Here is a 14,366-nt window from a genome sequence, read left to right as displayed (position 1 = left end):
TTCTATAGTCAAACATTTTTTAGAAATTATACTGCACATTATTCCAAAGAAGTACAAACATTATTTTAATTTTTTTTTTTTTTTAAATGATGATTAAACTAAAAGTAACCAAGCAGGCAAAAAATTTAAAAAAAAATGATTCATAGAGTTGGCAGGAATTTTTATAAATTATTATTACTAAAATAATAGAAACAAAATTAACACAAAAGGATTCAGCAAAACTTTATTTACAAAAATTATGATTAATCTTGAATGAAACATATAAAAATGCATTAAAGTAGATTGATTAGTTCAGAACAGTTAAAAGTTGCATTGAATCAGAAGCAGCATTTCATGCTTGTCAGAGACTGGTTCTTCAAAGTAAAATGAATATTCACACCTATACATATAAAAAAGTTCATACAAAAATTCACAGCATTTAATTGTAGAATCCTAGAGTTTGTCAACTATCAAGGCAATCGCTCCAATTTACGCTGGACTGATTTGAATTCTCTCATTAGAGTAGTTGCATTGGGAATCGATGTATCCATAGCTTGCAGATCAACCAGATAATCGGATAAAACATCTAAGCAAAATGTAGTGAACGATCTCCTACAAATAAAGAAAATGACATATAGTTAAAACAGTCATTTTAGCTTTAGATTTCAGAAATTTTATATATTTTCAATATCATTAGTAAAAAAACTTTCAAAGCACATTTAGCAAGAATTAGTTTTAAATTTTGAAACAACAATTTAAAAGAATTCATAAAGGAAATAAATATTTCATAATTATTAGAACACTCATACTTATAAGCAAAACGTGAAGTACTTGTACATAACAGACATTTACAACTGTTATATTTATCAATATCAATATATATATTTATCCACTAGATCATTGCAGTCTCTTTTTATTGTGGTATCTTAAAAACAATCAATATATTTAGCATATCAATCAGCTATTAATGGCTTTATGGCTTAAGCATCATGTAGGAGAGAGTAAAATTATATTTAATACCAGCACATGACAGAAACAATACTTGTTAAATTTACTTTTATATAACACACAGAATCTTATCATTCATGATTTCATTTCTATCGCAGCTAATAATAAGGATGAGTGTGTGTGTTGGCACTCTACAGGCCAGATCTTTTAATGTGTGGCTAACAAAAAATATAAACCTTTCAAGGGAAGGAATGGGAATTTTTTAAAAGCATTTTAATTAGAATCAATCAAAAAATAAGCTGGATTTTGGAGTTTTCTGCCATAATTTCCAATAATACTAACGATCTCAGATTTCATTTCTTTTTTTATCTTAACTGGTCTCTTGTTTATTATTATTTGCCACATTGCACATAGTTCCTATATCCCTGAAAATCACCATGATATGCAGTTAAAGGACCCAGTCAAAGAAAAAAAAAAACCTGCAATGAATCTATTTATTTATTTACAGAAAAGCATACTACAGAAAAATCTTCATTTACAGAGTGCTATAAAAATCAAAAACAAAAAGAACAATCTTAATTTAGTTTAATTATATTAACGTTCCACTTTAAAGCAACATTAGGGCTATTTTGGGATGGACCTTGCAATTTTGAACCACGGACAAATGGGAGGACAACATCTGACAAGACAAAACTTCCACTCTACACCAGTGGGAGGGCATATATATGTGTACATACAATATATATACATGAGAGTGGGGGAATGTTTTTTCTCTCTATGCGAACTGAAAAAATACCACTGAAAAATAGTGAAGATAAATCTCAACTGAAACATATCCATTGAAAAAGGATTGAAGAAAAATAGTTCAAAGTGATATGTGAAATAACGGATTGGCAAAGCCAATTCTTAAATTTAAATTATTTTAAGATCTTACATACAGACAAAAGAGAGCAAGGTTATAAATTCTAAAAATATACCCGATATACCCCAAAAGTATATGTGAGAAATCCGTGATCTTCTAAAAAGATCAAAATTATTCAAAATTTTGATTCTGAAAACCAGATAAAATGAACCCCTTGGGTGCATTTGATGTATCAGATCATTTTGTATTTGTTTGAATTAATGTTTTTTTTTTTTTTTTTGTTTTTTTTTTTTTTTTTTTTTGTACTTATAATTAGCTTACGTTATCTCAATATCATGTATCAATATTTTGAATAATAAGAAATAAATGAATTCTTATGTAAAAGCTTCTGCTTTCATATGTTCAAAAAATTAAATACCCTTTAAATAAATGTGCAGTCAAGGGGTTAAGATAATAGAAAGGACAAAAACCTTGATTATTGACTGGCTGAGACATACTTAAATTTTTATTGTAGTAGGGTGTATTAATTTCCTCTTTGAAAGTTCATTAAGGTTATTTTGTGAAACACTTCATAATTTTAAAACCCAGTCAGATGATGAGGATGACATCTTAGCTGGCACTCCTTCTCCACACCAACAGGAGGATATCTGGCTCATGATGTCAGATTTAATATATACTAATTTAACATACATGGCAGATTTTGATGGACTTAGATTTCAAACTTGGAGCTCTTTAGGTGCAAGGATGAAACCTTACCACTAGATCATTGCAGTCTCTTTTTATTGTGGTAACTTAAAAATAATTTATCAAACACAGATGTAATAATTAACTTTAATTTATACATGTGTTTAAAATAATTATTTTCTAATCACTAGAATTCAAAGTTCCACTTAAGCGTCCGAGTTATATGCAGATTTTCATACACTTTAGTGAACATGTGCTTAAAAAAAGAACAGGAAAAATTCCTTTTGAAACTATATAAGTTCTGAATGTGTTTCCACATCCTCTTTTGGCCTGTATCTGCCTTCTTGGTCAGGGTGTATCTTACGCTAATCATGCTTTCCTTATGATCAAAAAGATTTAAACTTCTTCTAAAAAAACTCTGAGTAAAATTTTCATATAAAAGAGCCCATTACCAGTTTCCAGTACCAAAAAAAGTGCAGCATATATACCCAATAAAAATGGTAATATAATGACTCTCTTATATTATATATTTTATAGAATCTTACCTCTCATTCAATGCCACAATGGATGGCGAGTCTGCAAAATGTCCAATGAGAGCGGCTAATACGGACAATAAGTGCAAAGGTTTTCTTAGAGACGTCCAACAAGAGTCCTTTGTTTTGTAGAGCTTATGGTAGATTTTTAACAGTTCAACAATAGATATACCAAGCTTCAGCATTGTTTCAAAAACCCAAGACGGATCAAAATTCAGTGGGCAAGTTTTAACTTCCAAAAATTTGATGATAAAAACTGAAATACATAAAAATCATGTCACCATATTTTAGGCAAATAATAAAAAATAACAAAAAAAAAAAAAAAAAAAAAAAAAAAATGAAAATTCAATAAAATTATATTATAAGTACACATGTTTAAAAGAAATCTCATTTTCCAAATTCCCCATGTAGAAGGACCCCCCATCCTTCCCAGAAATGTATATAATTGCAATATAAGCAGAGTTGCCACTCAAATCTGAAAAAAAAAAAAATCATTGTGTTTTCCCTGTATGTATATTCAAGGTATGAGGAAATGAGTGAATAGCACTCATGCACAAATTATAATGCAACATAGTTTTAAAGAGTGATAAAAGCAAGGAGAGGAAGCCAACAATTTAAAATTATTTGAAATGACAGCATATAAAAAGAATTTTAATATTTACATAAAAAAAACAATTTCTCTTAATTTATTATCTAGAATTTTGCAAGATAAAATTTATATTTTAGGCAGGGATATATTACCTTTCATGCCCTTTAATTGTAAGTCACACAAAATTAAGGGCTTGATGAAACAAAACACAAAATATTTTTGTTATGATACAAATCATAATGATTATTTAACAAAAAATATTACAAAGCAAAATTAGTTTTTTCTTTTTATTCAATTTTGCCAATTCATGTATTTGGGCATGAATTTCTGCAACTTCTGCAGATTTTTTCAGCTATCAGTTTCATGGAGCTAATTGGCCTAATCTGTAATAAATAAGATACGAAATTTTTGTACACCCTAATGCACGTTTTATTAGCTATTTTATTTCCAGTAAACACATGTGAAAATAATTCCAATATATCATTGAACGCATTAAAGAAGGAATGTTACAACAGGTTTTAATGCTCATAAAAATTCAACTTCAAGTTATTGTTGTTGGACTAAAAAGTTCAAAACCAGCTTATTTTCAAAAATTAAGTTTGACGTTTTAAGATTTGATTTGTCATTTTCTTCTTTATTCCTTTTAGATACGAAGTCCAACATCAATGATGACGCTTTTGAACTGGCATGCAGTCTTCTATGTTTTCCTCTTTTGGCATGACTAGTAAGAACCTGTTTTCCCATATTACTTAGCCTTATTAGCTTTTTACAAAACCAGCAGTACACAACAAATGGATTTTCCAAAACTTCTCGAACCTATTAGGCAAAATCAGGATGAATTCTTTTTATACATCTAGTTGGTATTAAACACAAAGTTTGAGCAGACCATTGCATCTACAAAGTAGATTAAATAATTTAAAACCATCTATAAAGCAGATTAAATAATTTAAGCAGACCAAACCATCTACAAAGTAGATTAAATAATTAAAAATAATTATTTAATCTACTTTGAATAAGCTGACAGTTTCTCAAATAACAAACAAACCATTAAATAAACTCATGTATGGTAGACTAAACACCACTGTGCTGCTTCCACAGATTGAATGTTGCTATCCCCCCCCCCCCCCGAGAAATGTATTCTACTCTTTCGCACAGTTACAGAAGTTTCATGCATGCCCATTCACAATTAGGAATCTCATGGAAAAAGAACAAATGCCTTTCAAATCAGAACAGAAATTATCTATAAAGTGAAAGGGGGAGTTAGAAAAAAAGACGGGTTTTGCATTACACAATCGCAAATGGTATTATTTCATTTTCGCAAGCTAAGACAACAATCTTTTATTCTTGCAATCTTTAGAGATTTCTGAATAAGAAAAATCAATAATTTTAAATTCCCTGTATTCTTCCCATTTTTATGAAAATTTTCAAATTTCTCTGCAATTTCCTAGGTTTTTTTAAGACGATTTTGAAATTCCCCGTGTTTTAAGGTTTTCCCTAATCTCCTGGTGGTGTGGCAACCCTGATAAATTAAGAAATAACAATTGCAATATATCAAAAATATATAACTTGTTACTGATGTTTTATAGCTAAGAATAAAATAAATATGATATTCAACAGTTTATATTTGTACTGACAATATTTGAATTTAAAACATAGCAAAAGAAATGTCTCATACTAAGTGGAAAATATTCATCACAATTCACATAAGGCTGGCTGATAGAAATCAATTTCTGCTGTAATATTTGCACTCTTGTGTCTGGCAGATTACCAATTGTTCCAATTAACTCTGGAAAAAAAAATTGACTGAAGTTATATTTCTAAACAGAAGATAAATTAAAAAGCAATGGCACAAATCAATTTACTATAATGATACAATAGTTTTTAAAAAACCACATACATTTACATATTTTTAACAAACTATATATCGAATTTAATTGATTAGATCAAATCAAATTAGCATAAATTACATTTACAAACCTTTCAATTTATTTTCTTCATAAATTAAAAAAGGGCAAAATTAGTCATAGTTAGGGTTAACATAATCCAGCACATATAGAACTGTCACCATATTTCACCATGCCATCCCTTATTACTATTTGTCCTATTTTCTCCCTAAACTCAGCATTACGCACTAACATTGGAAACACCAAGATTCTAATCAACCAGTTTGTATAGTTAAAAAATTTAGAAAAATAAAACCAACTCAAACTGTGAAACTATACTATCTACCAATAAGTAATTGGACACTTGTGATTCAATAGTTGGTAGAGCCTCCACCTGAATCAATTATAGCTTTAACCCTATGGGGTATACTTTCTACAAATGATTCAATGATTGACAGTGGTTATTTATTTTCTTCCACTCGGTTGGGTGAATGCATGCAAGTTCTTTTATCGATTTTAGACGATTGCTGCACCCCCTTAATTTGGTGATGGAACTCAGAGATCTTCTATATGATCCAAGATTGGATTCTGCACAAACCAGTCCAATTGATTTACCCCACTGTCATCAAAATTATCCATGATTTCATAACATGACAAGTGGTGTTGTCATCTTGGAGATAACAATGAGCCAATTGCCACAGTGTAGGAAACGCACTGTTTTCTAGAATAGTAGAGCCAGAGTTGAGCTAGCCATGAATTAGGATGAAGGGTCCTATCCATACCATGAGAAACATCCACAAAATCATAATTCCACCTCTGCCAAACTTTATTGTAGACACAATGTATTCTGGCAAAAGGTGTTCTTCATGCAAAGGCTCACACCCAGATTCTGCCATCTGACTGGTAGAGATTGAACCCTGATTCATCACACCAGAGAACCAGCTTCATCCAATTTTGACGTGCCTCACACCACTTCAACCGATTGTCGATAATAGCGCGATTGGATTTTGTAATCAAAGGCTAATGGGTGGCAGCACAACCATGGAGACCAAGCAAGTGTGTTTTCTTGAGGTTGGTATATATTGAAACAACATTCCTGGTTGCTTGTTGGAACTTCTGGAGTATGTGGGCCATTGATTTGGTGTGGTTTTTCTGAATTTTTTTGGGTAATACTCATTGATCTGTATCTCTTAGTTTTACGAGTCTGCCAGGTCAAAGCACATTCTGACAATCATCACTCACCTTCCACGTCTTAATCACAAAAGCCACTGTCGCTTTCGGAATGTTTAACTCACTAGATATGTCCCTTAAAAATTGGCCATTTCTATGATATCTGACAACTATGCCTTTCTCGAAGTCAGACAGTCCTGAATTTCATGGTATTTTGCATGTGACTAATGCTAATATTGTTTCCTACATGATATTCAAGCACAGAAGCCATGATGTGGATCAGGACAGCAGGTACCCTCATTAGTATGGGTGTCCAAATACTTATTGGTAGAGAGTGCACATAAAATTATGCATGGAAGAAAAATTGGTTGAAATTTTTTTGCAGCTTAAAAGATATTTTGCTTAATATGAATTCAATGATCAGATGAAAGAAACAGGTCATTAGTAGAAACAACTGAAACAATTTTGATTTGTTATTATAATCTTAAAATGATTTGCACCCCATTTCATAATCATGTGAATTAAGAAAGTGAAATCAATGATTGAGCTAAACAGAATTAGTTTTACATTTTTATTGTTCCACATACTTGTTTCATTAAATTGCTTAAACTAAATTTCTTTTTTATCTAACCAGAGTCAGATAAATCATTCACAATCTTGATTTATTACATTTTATTTATTTAGCATTTAAATGTTTCATATCAATGGTTGATATTATAGCAATTTTAGACATAGTTTAAAAAATATATTATATCAGACTAATATTATATATCAGACAAAACATCACATATATGTTTGATACCACTCTTTTAATTTACTTAATTTTAAGATAATACTGTTGGAAATTAAAAATCATAAAGTATGTTAAAATTATATACTAAAAATAGTACTGGAGTAGTAATCAATTTCAATTTCTTTCTCATTTTTATGAGGTTTTTGCAGTTATGCCATAAAGAGAATAATCCCTCCCTCAGTAACAACAAGAAAACCTTTCTAGCAAATAATTATTCACGTGTTTTTTTTTTTTTTTTTTTTTTTTTTTTTTTAACAAACATACATCAAAATCAGCATTACTCAGCAATGGAATTTCAGAAACTTTAATTGAAACCTTTTAATACTAAAGCATGAAGTTCAGTAAAATTATACCTTAATTTTTTTTAACTTTTATATTAAGTCAAAAACAAGATTAAAGTAATTATAAATAAAAATTGCATTTTTAATTCTCTCATTTTCCCTTACTTTTTAGAAAAATAACAAAAAATTGTTAGAAAATATGCATTTTTTTTAAATATATAAATTAAAAGATACTTAAAATATAATAACATGTATAAAAAAACATTTCCTTAAATTTGCTAAACACTACCTTTAAAAAAAAAAAATGGCAAATGGGGTGACATAAGCTAATTGAAACTAATTTAGGACTTTGGAAATACATATCGTCAGACAAAACAAACAAACAAAAAAAAAAAAAGCAATTGAATGCAGTTAGTTTAACTATCAATTGAAATCTAATTATCTTTAATTGCAAGCAATGGTCATTAATAGGGAGGGGAACGGGTAATTGAAATGAAAATAATTTTTCTAAGGCTGTGTATTATGCAAAACTGACATTTGGAACTAAGTAAGGATACAGTAGCAAAATATTGAAAAAAATAAATAAAATGCATGAGGATATGGATAAACAAAACAGATTGTCTTTATTTATTATCGTTGCATTTATTTAACAATGGAACACATAAGAATAAACACAAGAACACATTTGCAAACAAATATTCATAGCATATTTGGATACATATATCATCAAAAGTTTCAAATGACGTCTTTTGGAACTCGTATATTGATAACTCCATATACAGTGAAACCTCTTCAAACAATCATCCCTCTTAACAACCAGTTTTTTGTGGCATGGAATTTTTTGCCCATAGATCTAATATTAAAACAACTCCTCTCTGAGCATCCGCTGCATGAGTTTGGCCACCTCATTTTTCAGGAAAATGTAATATCTTCCTGTTTCTAACTATGGGCCAAAAAGTTCAACGTCAGGTTAAGACAGATTGTTTCTCTTGCTTGCTATTGATTATTAGTGAATACCGATAATTTTGGAATAAAAACATCATTCACGCTTCTTTCCTTAATTAGCCATTAAGGCATTGGCAGCAGTGGAGTGCTTTGATGCAAGATTGGAGGAATGCCTTTTGCTTGACAAGTCTATTGAAAGTATGTGTTTTTTTACATCTCTTTAATCAAATCTTAAATAAATTTAAGATTGATTTAAATTAACTAAACAATATGTTGTAAGTTTAAAATTTTTTACTAATGAATTTGTGCCTTTAAGATGCTGATTCTGTCTCTGGCGAAGAATTTTCTCGATACAGTTTGTAATAGCAATCCAGCTAAACTTTCAACTCAAGCGATTCTGAGGAAACTAATGAAGTCATCAAAAATTCTGACACAATGACAAATGAATTGTTTAGATTTACTTTTTAAACTGAAAGACAAATGGTTGTTTCTGAGAAGTGTAAGAACTTAAAACAGAGTAGAATTATATTGTTTTTTCAATAAAATGTAAAACCTAAAATAAAGTTCTATTTTTTCTTTAAATAAGCATCACTCTTCATTTTGAATGAGTCATACTTGTTCATGTTATGAATAATAGCAATTATCTTGCAATTGTAACAAAAACCCTTCAAAGCAGACAAGTTTATTAGGAATGGGGATGTGGCTGCTCAGAGGGATTTCACTGCGTCATAAGAAAAAGTGTCCCCCACATCTCAGTTTCAACAGAAATCTCTCAGTTTTTCATCATCCTGCCTCTTTTGAGCTGGTATTTTATTCTTATACCTTCATCAATATAAGTATCAACTAGACTCCTGATACAGAATAATAAATTTAGAATGTTATTTGCATTTTTACATACCTTTTTCAATTATATTTTGCCATAGTGATTCTATTAGAGCTGGATCATAAAGGCCACCACATTTAACAATTGCTAACTGACTTTCAGGAAGATTAAAAGGAACAGCATAATCTTCATATAACTAAAAATAAAAAATAAAAAATTAATAAACACACTTTAAAATAAAAATTTTATAGTGTTCTAAAAATTTTTTTTCTTCTTTTCTTTTTAGCTATTATCTTGACTTTACTCTCTTACCTTACCATATTTATTATAAAATTTTGAGCTCAATATTCCATTGCTAGGTACCACAACATTATCAAATCACAATCTAATTAAAATAATCGATTAATCGAAAATTATGCACTAAAAATGTAAAAAGAAAATAAAAATCCCAAAATCTAATATATCAGGAAGTATATGGAAAACAGATTACAATATTTCATCTTATTAAAAATGAAATAAGTTAAAATTAAAGGAAAAAAGTTGGTGAATAGACAAAGTTTATGCGACAGTGCAATGGGTTCAAATAAAGTTTGATTTTTCAAGAAAGAAAATGTTTTTACACTGGCTTTAAAAAACTTTAAATCTTGCAGATTGAAATTAAAAATGGGATAAACCTAGGAATTAAATTTTTCAATTATCCGAGGAATTTACAGAAAACATACAAATATAAATCAGCTTCTTTTGAGTTAAGCTTGAAAAAGGCCATCTTGAATAATCAGCAAAAAGCACAGCAAATATCTAGTATTCATGATGACATAATCAGAAAAGATTGCAAAGTTAATAATGCAATTATTAACTTTATAAAAAATTGCATTATTTGTTAAAAAGTTAATAATGCAGTTATTACTTTATTTAGGAAATATTCAGGCATATTAATTGTTTGGTGACAACGTTAGCAAGAAAGGAGAAAAAAAAGTTTATAAAGCAAAGTTACTGAATTTTGGACTTTTTTTGATAATAAAAGTACCAAAATACTATTATTTAAATCAGCAGAGAAAATAAAAATATACCAATGAAGCAAAAAAGTTTTAAAAATATATTACATACTATTATATCAATTTTCCATGCTGTTACAATATTTTATTACATTTACTTTAATATTTGATATTAAATAAATATGAAACATTCCAACATGACTAAATTTTTAAAAATTATTATAAGGCAATACCTGTTGAATATTTTGAAAATTTGAATTTAATTTGTTGATAGCATCGTCAATACTGTTTGTTTGAATAGGAGATGCTTTAGTGCTTAAGCTATTCTTCTTCTGTTGTAAGGCTTCTAATATTTGAAGTTGAATGCGGGCAACCTGACAAATAGAACGTACATTAACAAATCTACAAAAGCTAGTAAGAATATAAATAAAAAAATTAATTAAAACAAGCAAAATTCAAATATTTAAATGAATTAAAAATAAAATACACATTTATACTTTTAAGAAGGCACAACTTCTGTCTCTTTTAAAATATTTTAATGTAAAAGAAAGAATACTATCCTGAAATATTTGGGAAAAAACGAACTCTCATGTAACATTAAGAGTTGGAAATTTCAATTACCAGTAAATCATCAATGTTTATTTAAAATTACAAAATGTTATATATATTTAAGCTATTTTAATCTGAAAATTTTGATACATATTTGATTTTGAGTGTTATTTGAAAAAATCAAGTTTGTATAAAATAAATGAATGAAATATGAATATGAATAACAATAATGAAATAGTATTTCAATGCTTATACAGAACATATTTCTACAGCAAAAGACATTTAAAGTTATATTTTTTTATAAACAGCATTGAAATTGTAAGCAGTGTTCAGATACTTTTTTGATGGACCACACATAGAAATTTTATTTAAAAAAAATTTAAATGGTTGAAAATTTCTAAATATTGTGATAGAAATAAACGGTAAAACAGATTTGAAAACTCTATGTAAGTATATGGATTACTTTATGGAGACCATATAGAATTGCTTTTTTTTGTCATCTCTGGATCTATTTCCCTGAAATCAGTTGATTACACAGCTTCAAGAGTGGTTATTCAATCATTCACAAAGCATCCAAGCACTTTTGTACATATAATGTATTGTCCATGAATTTTCACCTTCAACTACAATTCATGTAGTTAATAAAAATAATATCTACAAAAAATACCTCCATTTTTTCCTCCAGTTCATGTAGAAATTCACCTTCTCCACTTGACGATATTCTCATCTCGGATCCTTTAATACACATAATAGCTCTAGACAAATATTCTATCCTTTGAGATAGGTTCATATCCAAACTGTATATATATATAAAAAAAGATAATATATAAAACTGAATATTAATAGTTTAAGTGACAAAAAAAAAAATCAAACATGCACTAATATTAAGTTGCATTTTAATTAAAATCATTTCATGTCTACTAAATAATGTAATAAAATAACCAGAAAAAATTAATTAAAAATGAAAAAAAAAAACTAATTCATTTAAAGCAAAATATAACTGATATTTTACAAAGCAATTTTATTTTATTTCTCAACATTATTTATATTCCAAAGAAAAAAAGTACACAATTCATATATACTCAAGTTTGCAAATATTTTACATTTTCATATTATAGTAACATTTCATTCAACTTTTACTATATCATTTTGTATATAAACTTATCTTGATATAACACATCATACATGTAAAAAAAAAAAGTAAAATTTCTTTTTACAAAGAGAAAATGAAAATCATTACCCTTGTTTATCTGCAAGTTTATCAAGAACCCTCGCAGCAGCTGAGAAATTTTGGTTCTTTTCATAATATTTCCACAAAAGATTTAATACATATAAATTGTCAGGACGAATAGTACTACATCTTTTTAGATAATCTTCAAGATAATGAGATTTTATCTAATTGAAGAGAAGTGAAAAGTATTTTAGATTAAACACATTTTGATGAAAATCACTAAACAACATCAACAAATAAACACTTAAAATATAAAATAGTACATATAAAAAAAATACAATACTAAGTACAATTAAAAGAATAAAAGAAAATATATAAATCTTTAAGGGAAATCTTAATATTTATAACAAATTATTGAATTTTTTTTTCTTCTAAAAAAACTTACCAGCTAACAATTTTGAGATAACAAACATAACATCATAATTTCAAATATAAGTGTTAAAATAATTTCCATTAAAATATTAGAATTAGAATTTAAGAGTATTGCTTCTAAATATCAAATAACCTTACTAATTAAATTCATGAGTGTTAATATCAGAAAAAATAACCCAATAGGATAAGATTTCTAGTAAAAAAAAAAAGACAAATTATTAAAATTCTGGCAAATTATTACTATTAATATTGAAATTAAAAAATATCTTACATAGAGAAGAGTATCTGATTGGTTGTTTTCTATCAAGGAATCGTATAAAGCTACATGGAATAATTCATCATCGGTTTTCAATGATGTTTCAAATATCTGGTCAAACTGCAAAGAAAGAATAAATATTATTAATGAAAAATAATGCAATCTTTTACAATCAGTACATAAATTGTTTCACATGAACTAAGACAAATTACACAATAAGAGAAGCAAATGAAGAATTCTTTAAAAAATAATAAAATCTACTAACTTAGATACATCATTCTTTTATGAAGGGGAAAACTACAGTGTGAAGTTTTTACTTAAGGTGAATTAAGCTTAATTTAAGCTTTATTGACCATAAGAAAAAATTAAAAAAAGTAAGAAAAATTTCCAGCCTCACCTAGAGGTGGTGCTTCCAGAATTACTTCAACTAAGGCACTTCAAAGTGTTGTCTTTGTTTAGTACTTCAAAGAATTTGTACTTAACTTTTTTTATACTGTGCTGTTTTAAAGTTTTCTTCTTTTGTTTTTAGCCAAATGTATAGAAAACCAAAGTGCAAGCTGCCATAATTTTTCTTTTAAATAAAAGTCTTATCTTCAACAGATATTAAAGTTGCGCTAGATACTACACTGGGGGAATCAGTTCCTTTGTTTACTATGGTTAAAACATGGGTTGCAGATTTTAAACATGATCGTACAAGCACTCCGGATGTGGACCATTCTGGAAGACCAAAATCAGCCACTACAGATTAAATTGTTAAATTGTTTACAAAAATAGTATGAATAATCTCCAACTGAAATTGACAGAGGTTGTTCAGCCTGTTTCATATCCAAACAACGAGCATGTCATATTTTAACTGATTAATTTTGGTACATGTGAAAGTTGTCAGCAAGATGGGTGCCGCATTTGCTGATTTTGAATCAAAATTGCAGCGCACGACGATATCGGAGAAAATTTTGAGCTGTACAATTCAAACCCAAGTGATTTTCTTGCGGTGTTTTGTAACTGTGGATAAGATATGGATCAGTCACTGTACTCCAGAGACCAAGCAGAATCAAAACAGTCAACAGGAAAGAAAGAATTAGCACCAAACAAAGCAAAAAGTGTGTCATGTGCTGGAAAGCTTATGAGTTTTTTGATACACAAAAGGAATTTTATCATTGGAATATCTAAAAAAAAGCAAGACCATGAATTCTGAATATTATGCTAATCTTTTGGATAAATTGTATTCCAAAATCAAAGTAAAAAGGCCAGGTTTGGCCAAGGAAAAAATCATTGTTTCACTAAGATAATGTTCCTGTCCACAAGGCTGTCATTGAGATAGCAAAACTTCACAATCTGAAGTTTGAAATTCTTCCTGATGGAAATTCTATCTATTTCTAATGGAATTCCTGGTGGAAATTCTATCTATTCTCTGGATATGGCTCCATCAGATTACAATCTCTTCCCACACCTGAAAAATTTTTTGGCTGGAAG

General features: G+C 28.5%; 1 protein-coding gene across 2 annotated transcripts in view; it reads right to left on the bottom strand.

The window, feature by feature from the left end:
• Nucleotides 1-205: 205 nt before the first annotated feature.
• Nucleotides 206-14,366, bottom strand: part of LOC129972581 (nuclear pore complex protein Nup155-like) — a 52,216-nt gene continuing 38,055 nt past the window's right edge. For both annotated transcript variants that reach the window (XM_056086771.1, XM_056086773.1), the window contains exons 29-36: nucleotides 12,909-13,013; nucleotides 12,275-12,429; nucleotides 11,702-11,831; nucleotides 10,719-10,859; nucleotides 9,566-9,686; nucleotides 5,271-5,381; nucleotides 3,019-3,262; nucleotides 206-591 (exon numbers count right to left, since the gene is read on the bottom strand). In XM_056086771.1, the coding sequence (XP_055942746.1) occupies nucleotides 450-591; nucleotides 3,019-3,262; nucleotides 5,271-5,381; nucleotides 9,566-9,686; nucleotides 10,719-10,859; nucleotides 11,702-11,831; nucleotides 12,275-12,429; nucleotides 12,909-13,013 (1,149 nt within the window). In that variant the 3' untranslated portion in view covers nucleotides 206-449. The remainder of the gene's footprint in view (nucleotides 592-3,018; nucleotides 3,263-5,270; nucleotides 5,382-9,565; nucleotides 9,687-10,718; nucleotides 10,860-11,701; nucleotides 11,832-12,274; nucleotides 12,430-12,908; nucleotides 13,014-14,366) is intronic.

Source organism: Argiope bruennichi, chromosome 6, assembly GCF_947563725.1.
Source record: "Argiope bruennichi chromosome 6, qqArgBrue1.1, whole genome shotgun sequence".
NCBI lineage: Eukaryota > Metazoa > Arthropoda > Arachnida > Araneae > Araneidae > Argiope > Argiope bruennichi.
Note: the sequence above shows the minus strand (reverse complement) of the source record. Positions and strands in the feature narration are given on the sequence as shown.